The sequence below is a fragment of the Siphateles boraxobius genome, unplaced genomic scaffold, assembly GCF_051911475.1.
Source record: "Siphateles boraxobius isolate OS27281-9 unplaced genomic scaffold, OSU_SipBor_1 66, whole genome shotgun sequence".
NCBI classification, from domain to species: domain Eukaryota; kingdom Metazoa; phylum Chordata; class Actinopteri; order Cypriniformes; family Leuciscidae; genus Siphateles; species Siphateles boraxobius.
This window is the reverse complement of record NW_027509193.1, coordinates 14,472,056-14,491,473: the sequence shown is the minus strand read 5'-3', so window position 1 is coordinate 14,491,473 and position 19,418 is coordinate 14,472,056. Positions and strand designations below refer to the sequence as shown.

Here is a 19,418-nt window from a genome sequence, read left to right as displayed (position 1 = left end):
TTGGGTATGTTTTCGTGAAAACATTTTTTGTGTGCATTTGTTTTTAGTATTATTATTTTTTGTTATTGTATGTTTTAGCTAATATATTATAGGGTACAGGAAGAGTATAGGTATATTTTAGGAATGTAGTCAGGCAGATATATCGATGTCGGCTGTGTGCGAGGACTGAATGTGGATGCTGCTACTGTAACAAATCTAATTTCCTGTGAAGGATTAATAAAGTATCTATCTTATTACTTCACTATAAATAATGGACACATTATACATAATATTTTAAATACGATATATAATTGATTAAATAAATACATTCAATACATACTGCTAAAGTTGTTAGTCTAAGAAACTAAAAACCTTTTAACAGAAAACATGGGTATTATTATATACTTAGCATTGACGATGAAGGATGATTTAATATAAACAAAATTGAAAAATTGTGAACATCAACATAATTCTGCTTTGTTCAGTCGCCCATATGATAAATCAGAAAACAAAAAGTGTGCAAATGTCAGTTTAATGAAACCTACATTGACCTACATTGACAGTTCTACAATGATCATTTTCATCACACACTCCATGTCACTTGCATTCTCCATTTCTGTACAGCCATAATTCCTTATTTTTAGCTTCTATTTTGTGTCTCAGCTCCTGCATGTGAACTCACTGTCACATGTGCGTCTAATTCAGTTCTCTTGCATAGGCCTAAGATGAGATTCACTTCTTGGTCAAGGCTCAGAATGTCTCCTTGTATTGAGTCAGGATCTTATCCATTTTCATATAATTTCTGCTCCTCAGAGAGCTCAAGCAGATGGTCCATCCTCATCTGACCTACTGTAATCTTCTGGGATTGGTTTCACATCCCAAAATGGACCAAGTGGGAATATTTTTTTTAAAGGGTAACTAAACCCCTGGTCAGAGCCTGACTCCACCCACTGGCAATATTTGAAGAATGCTGGAAAAATGGGCAGAGCCCAGTGGAGGGTGGGGGGGGGGGGGGGGGGGCGGGGGTGTACCTGAGACTCATCTCTCTCTGTAGGCAAGGGTGTGGTTAGCTGGTTAGCTGGTACCCTCTGACGTCAGAGAGTACCACAACTTCCAATAGGAAAATTCAACTGCAGTAGCCACTTTTCAACCTGAAGAGGGCAGCACTCAGACGTTTTCACACCATATATTGTAGCAATAAAACACTTTAAACCCAAATGTCAAAAAATTTACTCAAATCAATGAACAGCATTTATGAAGCTCCATTCTTACAGATCATTAACTAAAAAAGTTGTTTTAGTGTTTAGTTACCCTTTAACTGCTTGTTAGAAACAATGCCCAAAAGTGACATTCTTCCAAGGTTCCCGTTGAGTAAATAATTTCTGGGACTCAAATGTTAACCTTTGATTCACCCAGAATATCTGGTTTCATTTTAAGATTTAGTGACAGAGTCCATGTGTCCAGAGTGTTGTGCTATGAGCTTTTTATCCCATCCATCCATTGTGCTCACCTCCGTCTACGAATATTGGCTTCGGCTGAAAAGAGGTAGAGTATTATTTTTTTTACAAACTCAGTAATGTTTTGTTATATTTAATTAACACACTTGATAGAGAGTGGCGTAATCTTACTGGTGTAATCTTGGGGCATCATAGGTTTCGAGATGACTGTTGTCAAGGCTTCCACCCACTCTCTTTGATCTCGCTCCTGCTCACACATGAAGACGAACTGCCGATCCGGCGTCTCCACAATTACCCCACACTTCCATTTGTTGCCTCTTGTCCCTTTAGGGACACACTCTCTCACTGAATACCCATGATTCTCTGAGCCAATAAAAACAACTCCAAGCTCAATGGCATCCTTTAGGATAAAAAAAGGAGAAAATTCTCAATATTCAATTAAAAATGTTTTTTTTTTTTTATTGATTACACTTACCATGTGTTTTAAGTTTAGTTTTTTGCTGAACTGAAAAACAGCCAACATTTACTCAGTAGGAAAGGAAAAAACAATGCAATTCATACCAGTTGTGTTTTAAAATAGAGTAGTTTCCTGTCCAGGGAATCCAAGATAAACCATCTTTTCTTGAATGGCTCTCGCTGCTGTTCAACATAAACAAATAGTCAGAGATGTTTGTTTTAGCATTAAATCACTTTTAAATTCATTTCAAAGGTTTAAAGTTCAAAATGTATTTGTCACATGTCAACATAAGTGGTAGGGATATTTTTTTCCTACAAGCTATTATACTCTCATTGAGACAGCAGGACAATAAAAGTTCAGAATATGCAGAACTATGCAGATGTTGGAAATATACAGATATGTACACAGTGGCCTAACGTAGTGGTGAGACTAGCAAGACTAGCATGATTTATCCTTAAAGGGTTAGTTTACCTAAAAATGAAATTTCATTAATTACTCACCTTTATGTTGTTCCAAACCCGTGACTACAGTGGTTCAAATGTAATCTTATGAAGTGACGTGAATACTTTTTATGTGCAAAAAAACAACAAAAATAACTACTTTATTCAACAATTTCTTCTCTTCTGTGTCAGATCTCCTATGCTATTTGCATAGTAAACACAGTACAGCGCTTCTGGTTCTACACCAGAATGCCGGCTAATTATTGGCCGACGCTGTTCACGTGAGCACCACAACACATGCATGTGATGCTGATGCAGGAGCCAGCCTATGGTGAGCCGGCGTTCTGATGTAGAACCCGGATGCGCTGGACTGTTTACTGTATTAGTATTTACTTTATTTTAACAGTGTCTTTACTACCTTTCTGAGCCTTGAAAGTTGCAATGACTTTGCTGTCTATTAAGGGATCAGAAAGCTCTCGGATTTCATCAAAAATATCTTAATTTGTGTTTCCAAAGAACGAAGGTCTTACGGATTTGGAACGACATGAGGGTGAGTAAATAATGACAGAATTTTCATTTTTGGGTGAACTTTCCCACTAAATGTTTGTGCAATTTAAAGACAACTACAAATACCTTGCTACACTGAACAATCTAGATTTTTAAATATACATATAATGGACAAAAAAGAAAGAAAAACTTACCAGAGGGCCAGTCTTCTCCATGTAACCCTCTTTCAGGTAGTTTCTGGTTGTCCATGGTATTAGCTTAAGACAAAAAAATATTAAATTAAATTTTACAATCAAGATATTAATAAAGAAATTACTAAACCTAAACACTAATGTTTCACATTGCTTTTGCTAGTTTCTTGAGACACGAACTTGTGCTCCTTGGACACATTATCAGTGATGAACCCGGGGGTCATAGGGTGTTTTGGGTCTTAGATCATCAGACACCCTCACCCGGGTGACCCAGCCGGAGGTAATCAGTCCCTGGCTTATGTCCAAGTGGCGCGCTACACCATTGCTCACCCTTCTTAATCCACAGTCACCTTGATGCTTTTTCTGCAGTTTTGTTTATGTTCTTGGTGGCTGTCCTTTCCTGCAACCCTTTAATGCCAGAGACTGAATGCCTAATGTAATGACTGCCCTGCCTGCAGCCAACCTCAATGGCCTTCCAATCATGTCCAACCATGAGCAATCAGCTCGTTGGGATTGGTGTTCTTGAGCCCCTGCCCCTTTAATAGTTAAAAAGTGAAAGTGCCCTTCTCTGTCATATCGCGGTGCCCCACGGAACTTAATTTTAACCAAAGGGGTTTTTACCGAGGGGGGCCCAGCTCCCCACTCCCCAGTGGAACTTTATTTCACAACTGCCCCTGCGCCTTATTCACAAATAAGCCACAAATGGAAACTATGTAGCACAAATATCATTGATGTTTACATCTACAGTGCATTTCTGTGATGATGCACCAATCACAGAACAATTTGTTCCTTGACTAGACTAGAAAACTATTAAAAAATACTACACATACAGCATTCTGTTTGTTAACCAACTAAAATAAATGTGTTTCTTGATTAGAGATGCAGAAACTCACAAAAAAAAAAAAAAACGCATTTCCATGTCTTGTTAACATTGTTGTGGTGTAGGGCGTTTATCTGATGATCATTCATGTTGTGAAATGGAGAGAAGGCAGGCCTTTAGCTGTTGATGGTTTTAGGAAGTAAAATCTCTTGGAAAAGGGGAAACTTACAGAACTTCCTTTTTATGTGCCAATGTTAGCTACAACATGAGAAGGCTCAACACGTTTTTGAGAAATTCAAAATCTTTGTTAAGCAAATTAAAAGCACTGAGGAGACACATGGTACTTTAGTAAGTCAAAAACAAGTATACAAAAAGTACTTACATCTCTATCACTAGCTGTAGGAAAGGCTGTCTTCAGGTAGATGTGGCGAATAGCTCTAATGGCATTAAACCAATTGACAATCTCCTAAAATGGAGAAATTACAGAGCAGATACTCTTTAGTGTACAAGCTGCTTTTGAAACTCATTAAGTTAAATTCAAACTCATTAAATATGAAGTGCGCTACAGCTGCACAATTCTTTGGAACAAAGCAGGAAAAAAGCCTAGATAGATTTACCTGACCATTTTTATTGTAAACAAAAAGGTTTCGGGTGTGATCATCCACACAGTAGGTGATCTGAAGGCCGTGAGCATGTCCTATCTTCTCAGGCTGGAAGGTTGCATTCAGGTCCTTCACAGAAATAGTGGCCTTTGGCCCCTTAGATTCCTGACAAGCACAGATACTATTTAATGAATTGTGCACCTAATATTCATTTGATTCTATACATTTTTCAATCAAAGGCAAATATTTTAAGACAAAGCTAGTATTGTGTTAAAAGGATATTGGATGATGTATGCATAGCAATGATTGTCTTAAAAGTCATATACTGTAGTTATTTTAAGTCTGTATTGCGTTTTACAACAAATCGATTCACTAAAAAAAAAATATAATTTCTAAATGGTGCACAAATTTCATTGCTCAATGAAAAGTTTTTTTCTTACATCCTCCTTGTAGTATTTGAGGGTAAAATCGTGCACTGAAAGAACGAACTTCCTCTCAAGAAACTGTCCATTATCCTTTCCTTTCTTCCACAGCATGCCCTCATAGACACCTAGAGCCAGGCAAAACAATTTTGTTGAAAGATTAATGTTAATATTAGCAGGTAGAACAGACTTAAGTAAACAGACTAAGATGCAAGCTGAATTAAGTATAATATCAGTTATTAATCTGTCATTTGTATTATTCAAGTGTGGGCCATTTGTAATGATTCACCTGCTGCTCAGTCAATCTGAGCTGATTTTCTTCAATAATGCCCTTTTTTTACACTACAATGATTTAAAGTACAGAGTTTAAAATAAAACTTCTGGGAGCTGAAATGGATTACCTGCTGTGAAGGGTCTTTCTGTATTTTTCTCTGTAAACTCCAATCTTTCGTATTTGGCTCGAATCCATTGTTCTCTAAGGACCCTATACAGTGCACATATAATGCATTTTGTTGAGCTACATAATGGAGTCAACTGATGTATAAATGTCATTATATATATATATATATATATATATATATATATATATATATATATATATATATATATATATATATATATTACAGTTTATGGTACACTTACAAAACTATTTTATATTAAATTAGATTGTACATTAATATGAACATTTATTCAACTAATACATGCGCAATGAAGCATTAAAAATCGAGAACACAACTGACAAAATCAAATGAATGGACTTCAATACCCTTTTAGTCGAATTAGTAGTTCCTGTTACTGTGATCAACAGTAGTACACAACGTTTTTTCTTGCCAGTAAGATGTTTGCTTGATCAGCCCTTTTTTTTTACTTCCCAAATCAGAGATCTGTTCCATTGTGATATAAATTTAGTGTTTCAGGTGTAAATGAATGTGTTTACTTTGACTTTTCAGTCATTAGAAGAGCCTGGACTACTCACTCGCAATCATCTGTGTGGGGCTGATAATAAAAGACAGGGACAAATTTCTCATAGAAGTTTTTGGCAGGATGGTTTCCATTGGCCTTCATGAACTTCTCATCCGAAAATGCATTGAAAGGAAACAAAATGGTTTAGGGTTCACACTCAAGACTTAATGGAACCACTAGATGCTGAAATTTGTGAAACAGTGACTATGCAAAAAGTGACAAGTAATAATCAATATCTTGTCATTAAAAACATTTCGTTCACAAGCTCCTTTTTACCTGCACAAGCTCATCATCCCAGAAGTCTAAGCGTATGGACTTGATACGACTTATTGTAGGAAGATTGCGATGAGTTCCAGAACAGTTTAAACACACAAATATTCCCAGAGTACATGAAGCCCAGTCTGGATCTTCAAGTGATAACAGAGTAAGTTAGTGAGTCAAACAATTGATAAATAAAGTTCCTACATTCATGGAAAAGCATAGTAATTTTAAAATTGTGATTTCCAGGAATTTCCATAGGCTAAATATTTTTTATATAAAATGTCTTTTATAATCTTAATTCTTAAATACGTAATCACGAATGACTAAATATTATGTAAAAGTTACAAAAAGGCACGGAAATCCGTGGGTTAAATGTGTTGGAACCCTGCCAACCATTCTGTCAAAAAAAAAAAAGATTTCTGAAGAAGTTTCATGAAAATAGAACTATGAATAGATTCTTAATGCTACTGGTTTCGAAACAAATGACAGCTTGTTTATAGAAGCCATAGTTACACTGATCGAACCATGACAATCCAAGCTCATGGCTATACCATGACTTTAATACTATGAATACATAACTATAAATTTAAACTATGAACAGTGTAAATAGTGTCAGAGAACTTTCTAATAATTACTTGCATTCCCGGTAAAAGTACACAAATAACTACTGGCTGTGAGTGAATGCAGTGTTGACAATAGCTGTTCATGTAGGCTACTCACCTGCGGCTCCACAGTCAGCACAGCAGCTATTCTCTGGTAGCTTCACCAACTCTAGAAGTGTCTTCTTGTTCTTTTCCCGATTTGCCATAGGCGAAATGCTTTTAAACACATAAAGGTAGTAGTTTCAACTCTCTTATCCGTTTCTTCAAGCGTTGGTTATCCCGGAGGGTGCGGTTTCGCGGTACATTTCATTCACTCACCTAAAACTGTTGCGGACCGGTCGCGTCAGATTCGAAACTCGTATGCGCCTCAGCGCGGCAAAACGCTGCGGTCTCAGCAGCTGGACTCGAGGTCTTCCGGACCGCAAGCATTCACTAAAACCCCCCTTCGTGTTCACTTCCTGGAGAAAACAACAAACTCGGAGCTACACCTAAGATATATGATCTATTAAATAATCCATTAACTCTCATTACTCGTATAATAAATATGAGAGGATAATTAAGCAATAATGAAACCATGTTGTAAACTTTGGGTCAGAGTGGGTTTTTCGTGCTTATGGTTAAAATATTACATTTGTACCAAACAAAACATAAGAGAATGATTATCAAGATTGAGTTAACTCATTATAAATAGGTTAATTAAGTGCCAACAGCTATAATATTCTTGCCTAGCTAGTACATAACTCCAGTCACACACTGAGACTGCATACAAAACAAGAATGTTCAGGTTTAACAGGTATACAGTTTTTTCCTGGATTCAAGTGGACTAAAACCTTTCAATTTAATAGATGTGGAAGTGAAAGCTTTACGAAAAACAATGTAAGGTCTATTGTCTCATGATAGAATGGGGGGGAATCATACACAACCTGTACACAAATTACAATAGCACCATCATGTTTACAGAGCGAGCTCTTGCAATTTACATACATATTTTGAAGGGAAAATAAAACGGGAAAAAAACATGTTTGCTGGCAAATAGCAAATCCACATTTATTACTTGATAAAACTTTTTGGAAGATGCATGACAAAAAGTACAAAACATAAATGATCAGCAAATTTAAAACATCAGTACAAATATGTGAGGTCTACAACAACATAAAACCACACTCCTTCTGAGTATATATTACTGTACAAATGCATATTAACCAGCAGCCCTTAAGCGGCTGCCTAAAGATGCGTGCAATTTAAGGGAACTCGGAAGCCAGGAACTCCACTGTGCTTTTAGGAAGAATGAAGTGTATACCATCCAAATAATGCAAGAACCTGTAAAAGTAGGGGAAAAACACAACACTATGATCATTTGGTTAAATATGGATCTTTAGAGTAGCTTTGCCACAATAAGACAAGTGAATGTGAACATTTAAAACAAGTCGACAAAACTTAAAAGACTTGCATCGACATCACCAAGAAACAAAACCGTTTAATCTGTAAACCTCATGTGACCTCATGCCATATTTAAACTTTGCAAAAGCCACATCCTGTCCCTCCACTGCATTTTGTTTGTTTTTTTAGACCTGTGCACTATGACCAAGTTGAATTTTGACACGGTTCTGTCAGTTCAGCAAAAAAACAAATGCGAGTTCAGAATGTAAAACTGTGGTTAGTTACCGTGTTGGGCCATCAAATATAGTGTTCAACTTTCATGAGACAGCAGGATTTGTGACAGTGGTTTTCTTTGCAACACTTTTGCCTATTGTAAATATAGGGTGTAATCTTAATTTGTGAAATGTGCCCACTGTGTAAAGGGTATTTTCATTGTCACTGTTCAACTCAGTGTGGTATCTGAATATCTGGAAATGATCTCACATTGGGAGTGTAACAAAGCACAGGGTCTCTTGCTCAAAAATGGTGTGTCATGCATTAGAGACATTTCAGGCTTTCAGGGTGGTCAAGACAATAGTGTACAGCAGACTATTTTTAAACCAAAAGATTCCTCTCTTAACCTGCCACAGGGTTTCCATACCTCTTCAATAATCAATTCAATTTCCATGACTTTTTAGTCATGGAAACACTAAAATAATAGTCTTAATGCCCAACTCAAATACAGGAACATACTTCTCACTGATGCCCCACCTAGTGGAAACGAATCATGCCTGCTATAATTAACAGTATAATATGATTGATATTAATAAATCAGTAATATGCACAAAAAAAAACTCACTATAATTGGAAAAAGACAGTTCTTTCAAATGTGTAATTTTGTAACCACTAATAACATATGTTCACTGCAGATAGTCTATAAATGTATCTAATAACTCTCACCTGCGTTTGATCTTTCCCTGCTCCTTCAGTCTCTCTGACCTACAGATGGTGCGTAGAGAGGGGAGGTAGTCCAGAGCCACTGCTGCCCGGTTTCCCAGCATCCCAGCCGACATGGTGGAGAGCAGCGACTTCATCACCTCACTTCTCCTCTCCATCAGCCTGTACAAAACAAAATGAACACAATCTTACAGCACGTTGTGTATAAACCGCCTCACAGGGCAGAGAGGTCAGTGGAAACGTAAAACATTGAGACAACGGATGGGTATATACAGATTTCTAAGATTTTTTTGGTTTTCCAAAGACTGTCATTAAACTAGTTTCACGATCCTTGTCTCACAACTTGCAGGTTTAAGAACATTAATACATATTTTAATAAACTTTAGTGGAAAAAACTTTCAGGAAAGTTTCGGTATTGGCATTTTTATATACTATTTTGGTAACACTTTGCAACAAGGTTTCCTCAATTCTCACCTTGGTTCACAAGGTGTGACTTGAGCGAGGCTGAAGCCATCTCTGTGTGGAGCCACAGGGAGGGTGAGCTCCTCTTCTGCCTCTCTTCTGATCTCCTCCTCCAGTTGCTGTGCTCTGTCCCAGGCCTCAGAGACTACAGCCTTGCACTTCCTAAAGCTCAAATGCCTCAATGCAGCATGGATTTCATCAACACTAACACCATTTACCTGGCTGACACACTCTAAACGAATGTCATCCGTCATCCCACTCTTGACCTTCGCACCGGTCCAGCCAAAGTCCTGTGGTCTGCAGGAACCCTCTGCCTGCAAAGGCTGGTAGTGCAATGAGGAGTCCAGGAAGGACATGTGGTCCATATACTCTGCTAAACTGCTTAGGCAATGCATCACTGGCTTGCTCTTCTTTCTTTCGGCTTCAGATAACACAATGTGCCTCGGTTTTATCGGCACAGCTTCAGGCACATTCACGGAAAGATTGTCTGCTTCCGCATTAGTGCTTTTAGCAGGATCTCTGCTGGTTTTTGGCAGTGAGAGGAAGTCTTCCTCCGACTCTGAATCCGACTGGAAAACGTCTTTATTGCCCATCTTCTTGCGGCCTCTCATTCTGGAGGACAATTTAAGGGGACTACCTTCTTCAGAGGGCTCTTCCAAAGCTTCTAACCTCACATTTTGAGATACTTGCTCAGGCTGGGACTGTGGGTTTGGTGCTGATTGCGATTTGAGGGTGGACTGCGGTAAAGGGCGAGTTGGCAGAGGAAGCAGACTCTCCATATTGGAGTAGAGAAGTTCCACTCCCATTCTGTGGACCTTTGAGAGAATATCCCAGCACTTAATGCTCTCTAGTATTGAAGACTCGTACTGTAAAATAAGATCAGATTGATCAGGAAATAATTCTGGAAATGAACATGTTTAAACAATTATATTTTCAGTGTATGAATAAATAAATACCAATAATACAAAATATATTGGTACTATATCTGTTTTTGGTCAATTTTTTTAATTTATTTTTTATCGGTATTGATATTGGATTGTTAAAAGTGCATGCTAATAAAGCAAAAACAATTTAAAAATAATTTAACAACAATATGGGACAAATAGGGAAATTATTGTATATATTATTTTTTGCTTTGTATTAATTCTTTAGACATATAGACATTATACAAATATATATATGTGTATATATATATACACACACACATGCCATTTTTCAGTTATTGCCAATACTGTAAAATAATTATCGGCTTAACAGTATTGGACAAAATTCGAATTGCATTGCTTTCTTAATTTGAAAATTTCAGAAATTCAATACTCACCTTAAGCAGAAAATCTGCAATATTTTCTGTTTGCATATTGCGGATTCCCAGCAAAGTTTCTGTGCATGCAGTGTGGCAAAGAGGTAGTTTATCCTCATTTAGATCCTTAGCTTTGACAGACTGATTGTGAATGTCATCCGTGACGTTCCATTTGAGATCTATAGCGTGAAACAGAATGTTTTTGTTAACTATATACAGATATTATGATATACATCCAAAAGTTCTTAGTGCACCTTTTTTAAATCAATTAAATATATCTTTACCTGATGAAGGCAAAGGTCTCTGCATCTGCTGTCCACCACCACTGCATGCCCAGAATTGTAGGTGCAGGAGGCTTTGCCGAATATCACAGCTGTTCCAATCTAGCAGACAGGACACATCCTTAGTGTCCGTTCTCATGTTTTCTACCAGACACAGCAGCTGGAGGTAACTTGACACATCCGCCTGGAAAAACACAATGCGTTGACTATCACAAACTAAACACACAATATAAGAGAACATAGGAGAAAGTAATTAGAAAAGTAGAAAAAATAAATTAACTGTACTTACCACTGAAGGAGATTTGAAATGGATTTCCTCAAAGTACCCATCAAATGTAGCACCAAAGGTCGGATCTGCACAAAAAGGTCCAATGATGACTAGTAATTCACAAATCTTGCATAGAACATTTCTGTTCACGGACAACTTTACTCACCACTGGTTGTTAAAATAACTGGTCTCTTGGTTGTGGTCATGAAGGTTTTTATTGCAGCCAGGAATCCAGTGTCATCATCAAAAATGATGTCCACCTCCTCAAATAAGATGAGGGATGTGGCAGTTTTCTTGCCCTGGTCTTCAGCTGAGATCTTGGTGCCGGCTGGAGTTCCGCTGGGACACTTTTTGCTTTTGCTGTCAATCTCTTTTGCTTTGGCAGACTTTTTCGGACATGCTTATAATAAAACATGAAATGCCATTAGGAAGGTCTTAAACATGAAGCTTGAGAACAATTTCCTTAATATAGCTCATAATAAATGGCAATATCAATTCAATATTTGTGCTTGGTAACACTTGACTTAGATCATTGGATTTTTAATTATTACCAGGTTGTGTGTTCTTGTCTTGACTGTTTGCTTCTTTGCCAGTGGGTCTTCCACCTGCTTTGAAGAAATTGGCCAGAGATGTCGGAGCCAAGCCACCTTTTCTGGATGGAGCACTTCGAGGAGACTGAGGAGGCTTCCTGGGCGATGATACAACCCTTCTGGGGGAGTTCACCTTTCCTGTGATTAGAAGAGACACTGAGAACTCATACGAATAGACATGCACACTATATATTGTAGTGCAATCATCAAAGAAGAGAAAATTCATACTGGGAGAGGAGCCAGGTTTGATGGTGGTGCTGTTGCTGCTATAATTGCTGAAGTAGGATGGTTTGTGAGCGTTGACACCTTGGATGTCCACTTGGTGGGACTGAGTGGCTTCCTTCAGCTGGGATAAGATCTGACGACCACTCCTTTGAGAGGAGGAGTTTACCTCGAATACCTTGAAGGAAAAAAACAACAGGGTGGGTAGAAATCTTTTACTATTTTGAGACTGTTAATAGTGACGTTCAAAAAAGGAAAGTGAAATGAAAAATGAACCAGACCTTGAATCCCAGTTCTTGCGCACAGGCATAGACTGCAGCAGTCTTGCCCACTCCAGTGGGTCCTGTGATAAGAAGTGTGTTACACAGATTATCTTCTGTCTCATCCAGGCCTTCACCTATGAGCCAGGGTAACAAAGTTGAGACAATGATAAGAATATGAATATTGGTACAGCTGAAAAAGGCAAGCAAATCAGCAAGAGCAAAACAGCAAGTACATTTAGGATCTTTTCATACCATTACTGTCCTCCTCTTGCTTTTTTTCTTGCTGTTTTCTGTTCTCTTCCCGGTCAGCTCTCAATTTCCACTCTTTCAGCCAGCTAACGGTGACGATTAAAAATGAAATGGGAAGAAATGTATATAAAAAAAGATATATTCATTACTGACACGTTGATTAGTGAATGGGAACTTTCACAATCTTTGATTAAACTTGGCAGGATAACAACCTGTGTAGTCTCCGGACAGACTCCATATTCCCGATTATTTCACTGGAGTGCTGAGGCTGATATTTTTCTGTCCAAAGCACATCCTCTTTCACACCATCTAGAAATGAAAATATGAAAATTAAAATTTAAACAACATATAGAGCAAACAAGTTTAAGAAACATATATAAATATTTGGTGATACTTTAGGTTCAGTTTATTAGGTATCATGCACTAACAATTACCAACAGCATATATTATTCTAGATAAATGTTAGTTTATAAATACCTAGTTTAGTTTGATGAACTAACGTTCAAAAGTTCAAGAGGTCAGGTTTTTAAAAATAAATGAATAAATGTAATCAGCAAGGCCGCACTAATTTGATCAACACTAACAGTAAAGACTTTTACATTGTTACCAAAAAATTATATTTCAAATAAAGAGGTTCTTTTTAGATTTCTATTCTTAAAAGCATGCTGGATTTTTTTTAGCATGGATTCCACAAAATATTAAGCAGCACAGCTGTTTTCAACATTGATAATAAGAAATGTTTTGAGCATCGGATCATCATATTAGAATGATTTCTGAAGGATCATGTGACACTGAAGACTGCAGTAATAATGCTGAAAATTCAGTTTTGATCACAGGAATAAATTACATTTTACAGTGTATAAAAATAGAAAATGTGCTGATCCCAAACTTTTATACCATTGCTCATTGTTAATTCATATTCATTTATAAATACATAAACTGATTCATACAACATAAAATGTAGAATTGTGTATGTAGAAATTAACAATGAATTAATTCTGTAAAATACAACTAATGCTAATGAATTGAACATTATTGTAAAATGTTACCAAAATTCTAACACAGATTATAAGAGGAAGATAACTACTCAGAGTGTGAAAAGATTGTCTACAAACTTATTTAATTTTCACCTTCTGTGCTAGAATTTTCTGGGACAGACGAATCTACTATAATGTGAATGTCCTTCTGGTTCCCCACAGGTGAGAGTAACTCTGCTGGCTTGGGTTCTTCTTTCTGTTTTTGCCTCTGTGGTCGACCTCTTCGACTTCTGCCAGATGGAACGGTGTCAGAGACATTCTGTGCCGCCTGACCTCCTGATGGTGGACTTTCTTCAATCACTATGACATCCCCTTTTGAGGGACTGGCCTTTGGTTTTTTACCCCCTTTGCCGGTGGTCTCTCCTTCATCTACACGCTTCCGTTTCCTTCCGACGCCATCAGATGATCCAGCAGGACGGGATACCTTAGACTCACCTTCAGGTTCTACAAATAATCATATAAATCTGTGAATAATTCTGGGTTATGTTTCATTATAAATACATACATGCATTATATCTTCATGTGAACAGAAAAAACAAAACTGTATTTTTTAGTCACCTGAGGCAGAGGCTTGGAGGATGCAGTCTTCATGTCTCTTAACAAACCGCATAAAGAAACGTTGATGAGGGAAGGAGGGATTGGAGATTCTCATCTCCTCTAAAAGATGCTGTCTGATTGGCTCAGAAAACTCTGAATTCCGACAAGAAACCTAAACAATAATTAAAAAAAAAAAAAAAACAAGTTCAATTCGTTGCTGTATATAAATGCATGATGCATAAAAATTCTCCTTTGCTCACCCAAGCTGCATTTATTTAAATAAATATACAGTAAAAACAGTGATATTGTGAAATATCATTACAGTTTTACAAGGTGAAGTATGTAAGATTGACAGCTAGTGGTTTGAAATGGATACTGCAGTTCAAATTTAAAATATTGAAGAGTGTTGTTTCTCCACCTTCTCCTCAGACTCGAAGTTCACGTGGGTTTCTAGTTTGAGGACACGCAACCGGAACAAGCTTAATTGACAATGGAAGGCGAGGAGATATACACACTTATAAGTTGATTTATATGACTAATAAGATGCACAAGAAACATGTATTACTATCATCAATGTTGAAAACAGTTGCTAAATATTTCTGAGGAAACCGTGAGTTTTATTTGTGATGCTTTGATTAATAAAATCTTCAAAATAACAGCATTAATTTCAAATAGATTCCTTTAGTAACATTATAAATATCTTTACGGTCACTTTTGAGCAGTTGAATGCATCCTTGCTCAATAGAAATAAGAAATATTCTGCCTTTTGAATTAAAAAAAAATGTGAAAAACTTTCATCTAAAAATTGTCACCAAAAGATCACCAACCTTCTGGCTAAATGCTCTCGTAGCAGGAACTGTAGTATAACCTAAAGACTTCTCCAAAGACATCAGTTGAACAGCTGGTAAATTATAGGACTCCTTTAAGCACACGAGGAAAGGATTTGTAGGCCACTGGAGGTTCCAAACAGAACAATCTGACATGGAAAGAAATGAACACATTAGTCTCACATTATTCTCAAACACACACACACCAATGTAATGCTCTAAACAAAAGAAGACCTGTCAGCTTACCTGCAGCCCTCTGCTGAACATGCACCACTGTCTGGAAGGAAGCACAGGCCTGACTATAAGCCTCTCGGCTGGCTGCTGTTTTTGCGATCTGCTTTTTAAAAGACTCCGGAAGGCCGCTCTTCAGAAACTCTCTCTTTGCCTTGAACTGTTCATCATCTTGCGAGTTCTCGGATGCCTCTCGACTGACAGGGTTTGGGAAAAAAGCATTTATTCGATTTTTAATGAGAAATGAGAAAATAACTAAGAGCATTGAAGAGAATTTGCTAATTCAAATACTGTCTGTTTTCATTAGTGTAATACCTGCTGTCGTCAAAAATGGAGGTGACAACTGACGTTCTCTGGGCTTTTTTGTCAACAGACAGAGGAGCCAGTTTAGAAGCTGAAAAAGAAATCGAAAATAGACACGAATGCATTTTTTTAATTGACTTGAACACAGATTCCATGTTTGCCCCCCAAAAAAACCTTCAGATATTCAAGCAAGTATTGACTTAATTTTAACCATTTGTGTCAGTCCACGTTACCTGCAGGAGTTTTGGATGTTTTGATTTGCGTAGTATTTTTACCCAAAACCTCGTTCAAACTACGAATCTTCTTTTGGCTTTTGTCACTTTCATGTGAGGTGACTGGAGTGCTTTCACTTTCATCCAAAAAAACTACAGAGTCCTAAAAAGATGACATTGATATAAATGAGAGAATAACTTGAGCAATTATTAGCAGCCTTTATAAAACATTTACACCAGTTCACTTAAGACGCATCCACTATCTCACCTCATCTTCACAGTAATTTATGATTGACTCTTTGCCTCTTGTAGAGCGTCGTACAGTGTCTTTCTCCTTATTAGTGTCCTTTTTACTTTGCTGAAGATCTTTGGCTTTCTGCACCAGCTTTCTAACTTGTTTTCTTTTTTTCACTGCATTTAATTCCTAACAAATGAGAATTTTTGTGAGTTATCTTTAATCGTAAACATCTGGCAATAACAATAATTAAAAATATTCAAATATATATCCAAAATATTAAATCATTTATTTTGTATTTATTACATGCATTTATTATTTTAATGTTATTGTATAGATTTTCTTAATTAAAAACAACTATGTAACACTTTTATAAACAACAAAATATAAATCTTAAATAATAATAATAATGTTTGAAATATAAAACATTTATATAGCATTATTTTTTGGAACATACATAAATCATAAATGTTATTTACCTGTGTGGAGAGAGGACTTGATATTTCAAAATCACCAGCTTTTGTAGCAGAGGATGGAAATACTCTGGTGATTTTCATCCTATCAAACAAAATGGCAAATCCATGAGACAACAAATAATTTAAGAAAAAATAAAAGGAGATTGTAGGAATTTAAAAAGTTAGACTCACCTGATGGGGCTGCCTTTCTTGTCTGGTGGGCACAGCATTTCAGCTCTATAAATGCCCCTTTTGGGCCTGTGAGCTTTTGGGGTGGAGGCCAAAGAGGGTAAGGGTGTATTTTGGGACTCATCGTCATCTTTCACAGTGTTCTCTTGCCTCTCTTTCTTCTGCGACACACTATCGAGCACAGCGGCTGATTGTCTGCGTGAAAGCTCTCTGGTAGACCTCCTCAGCTCTCTTACAGCCTGTTCACTGTTGTTATGATCAGCTGACCCACTCTCATTGTTGACCTCGATATCTGCGGCGGGTTCTTCAGGTTTTGGAGTTGCAGCTTGTGCATCTTCAGCTTCCTTAGCTTGTCCCATTTTCCCAGCCTTCCTACCTCGCTTCTTTTTGTCCCCAGGACAGCTCTTCTGTTCTTCATTCTGCTCAGAGCTGGTTTCGGGTTTGTCCTCAAGAGATTTTTCTTCATGTTCCTTGTCTGTTGTCTCTGAATCCTTCACTTGAACCTGGTTCTGCTTGCTCTGACCCTTACTGGTTTTGCTTTTAAATCCATCAAGACTAGGCTGTTTAAAGGCATTCATAAACTGCTTTCTCTCCGCCTCAGTGCTTTTAGGAGGATTGGAGCTGGATTCCATCACATCAAGTTCAAGATCTTCCTCAAGAACAACAACGTTAGACTTCCTTTTGAGGTCAGGCAGTACGTCCTGTTTAACCTCTGGGACAGGAACAGACAAACTCTTGTCTTCTTTTGTTTGACTTTTTTTATTTCTACTAAAAATGGATGCGACTTTTAAATCCTTGGCAGTTTTGACAGACTCATGATGATCGGGGGAAATGGGATGCACCTCAGCTTGGATCGTGAGAGTTCGGGGTGACACCTGCAGAGGACCGATTGCAGAATCACTCTGACCATTACAGGTGTTGCCTTCATTTGAGGTCTCAGCTGTGTCAGTCTTGGGAATCGCATTGCTCTCCTCCTGCTCTTGGTTCTGATTTTGTACGAAGTCTTCAAATGAGATTGTGACGGTGCTACTTTCTTTTTCCGCACTTTCCTCCAATTCAGCGACACATACAGGGTCTTGAGCATCAGCATCCCATTCCTTAGTCTCTTCACTGCCCCCTTTCGCCTTTCGGTTTCTCCTCACAGCAGATTTTCTGTTCCCACAATCTTTCTTCCTGCTTTGGTTTAAAGAGGGTTTTTGTTCAGAGCTTTCCCCAGAATTCTTAACTGTCAGGACATCTGGATCAGCCTCTGTGGTGTTTTTCCTCACGCCAGATTCTTTATTGGAGAAGGCATCATTACAGGCTTGAGCTGGAACAACAACAGTATCCCTTTCCTTTACAGCTGATTCACTGGTACTCTCTATCAAGACAACATCATCTGTGACGATCTGTGCATCCTCCTCTTTGAACTTCTTGTGGTCCTTGGCCTTCCTGGTTCGCTTCTGCCCCTGTCCTCTTATAGGTTTTCCAAGGACTTCTCGACTTCCTTGCTCTGAAGGTTCTGGGGAGTTCTCTTTAGCTACCAGGGAGCAGCTTTTTATTTCTTGTGCAGGCGAGGTTCTCTTAAAGTAATCCATAATGTTGTTAGACCGTGGCGGTGAGAACGGTTTCTCCACTGGCTTAGGCATAAAGTAGTTAGTAATAGTTCTGACAGATGGTGCATCGCCATCCTTTCTCAATTTCTTGCATGGCTGGAGAAACAGAGCAATAATGGCATTTGATGAAAATCATTCAGTGTATTTCGAATATAAAATCAGTTCCATATATCAGCATATCAACTTTTTATATGACACATACCTGACCCTCAAAATCCTCTATGACAGCTGCCATAGCAACGGCACCAGCCATCGTTTCACCCCCAAAACTAAAAATCTGTATGGAATTAACATACAACCCCAAGGTTTTAAAAGACAAATACACAAAACGAAGCCACATGAATCAAGTGTTCAAAGTGCATTTAAACATATTTACAACATGTAAGTTTGTATAATTTCATAATTCATAAGGAGCTACAGTTACAGTTTGAATAAATGACGCCTTCATAATTGCATATATTAAAAGTGTACCTGTCAAGTAACGTTGTGTGTTTTTAGAAAATTCATAAACATTGCAGACACTCACCGGTTCTTTTCCTTCCTTCGGTGATACGTTGATACATACTCCAAAATTACAGATCACAGTGTATAAACTATGAATACAACAACGAGTTTAAGTAAACACAAAGCCTATCTATCTAGCTGCTACACATTTTCCAAACATCGATATTCATTCCCAAACCGGTGAAAAACAAACATAACATGTGGTACTACCCAACCCGAAACCCGCCTTGCGTGTAAATCTAAAATCAAAAGTGCATTTGACGCTAATAATGAGAGCCCATATTCTGTAATAATGTAGGTTTTAGTGTAGTTGAATTGTTTTCGACAAATGGCGCCAAATATCATGGATGTCTTTCGCCGCGCCGGTTCGTCCAATCACAGTCCGTTTCGTCATTCATTCTCAAACAGGAAAAAGCGCGACATTAGATTTCAAAATAGCAACATTCCAACAGTCAATCTGGGAAAGGTTTGCCACAAGAACAAAAAGCTATTTCTTTAATTAATTTCTATTAACATAGTTATATTGTCCTCTTAAATGCAATTTACTTTAACTATGGGTTAAATCATGTCTTATATCCTAACATATATCGCATTTGAGGTTTAAACGTGTATTATGACAAAACACTCTAAGATGCTCTTTA

General features: G+C 37.6%; 2 protein-coding genes across 3 annotated transcripts; both read right to left on the bottom strand.

Moving 5' to 3' along the window:
• Positions 1-495: 495 nt before the first annotated feature.
• adap2 (ArfGAP with dual PH domains 2) lies at positions 496-7,453 on the bottom strand. Of its 2 annotated transcripts, XM_077212602.1 has the most exons (12): positions 7,020-7,453; positions 6,820-6,917; positions 6,115-6,245; positions 5,852-5,943; positions 5,277-5,359; positions 4,894-5,003; positions 4,469-4,618; positions 4,234-4,317; positions 3,035-3,097; positions 1,998-2,075; positions 1,608-1,836; positions 496-1,514 (listed from the first exon to the last, which is right to left on the bottom strand). In XM_077212602.1, exons 2-12 carry the CDS (start codon positions 6,905-6,907, stop codon positions 1,486-1,488), a joined length of 1,137 nt encoding a protein of 378 aa, XP_077068717.1. In that variant the 5' UTR covers positions 6,908-6,917; positions 7,020-7,453; the 3' UTR covers positions 496-1,485. The 2 variants fall into 2 exon arrangements, with proteins under 2 accessions (XP_077068717.1, XP_077068716.1); XM_077212601.1 differs by having other exon boundaries at positions 6,820-7,053.
• A 269-nt stretch (positions 7,454-7,722) lies between these two features.
• On the bottom strand, positions 7,723-19,130 carry atad5a (ATPase family AAA domain containing 5a). Its single transcript, XM_077212527.1, has 23 exons — positions 18,800-19,130; positions 18,476-18,550; positions 16,682-18,369; positions 16,514-16,592; positions 16,068-16,223; positions 15,821-15,962; positions 15,600-15,678; positions 15,300-15,481; positions 15,054-15,202; positions 14,248-14,398; positions 13,783-14,133; positions 12,865-12,961; positions 12,656-12,738; positions 12,422-12,537; positions 12,147-12,318; positions 11,880-12,056; positions 11,495-11,728; positions 11,350-11,414; positions 11,064-11,244; positions 10,801-10,958; positions 9,492-10,345; positions 9,021-9,179; positions 7,723-8,021 (listed from the first exon to the last, which is right to left on the bottom strand). The coding sequence occupies exons 2-23, from the start codon at positions 18,524-18,526 to the stop codon at positions 7,943-7,945; spliced, it is 5,403 nt and encodes a 1,800-aa protein (XP_077068642.1). The 5' UTR covers positions 18,527-18,550; positions 18,800-19,130; the 3' UTR covers positions 7,723-7,942.
• Positions 19,131-19,418: the final 288 nt, after the last annotated feature.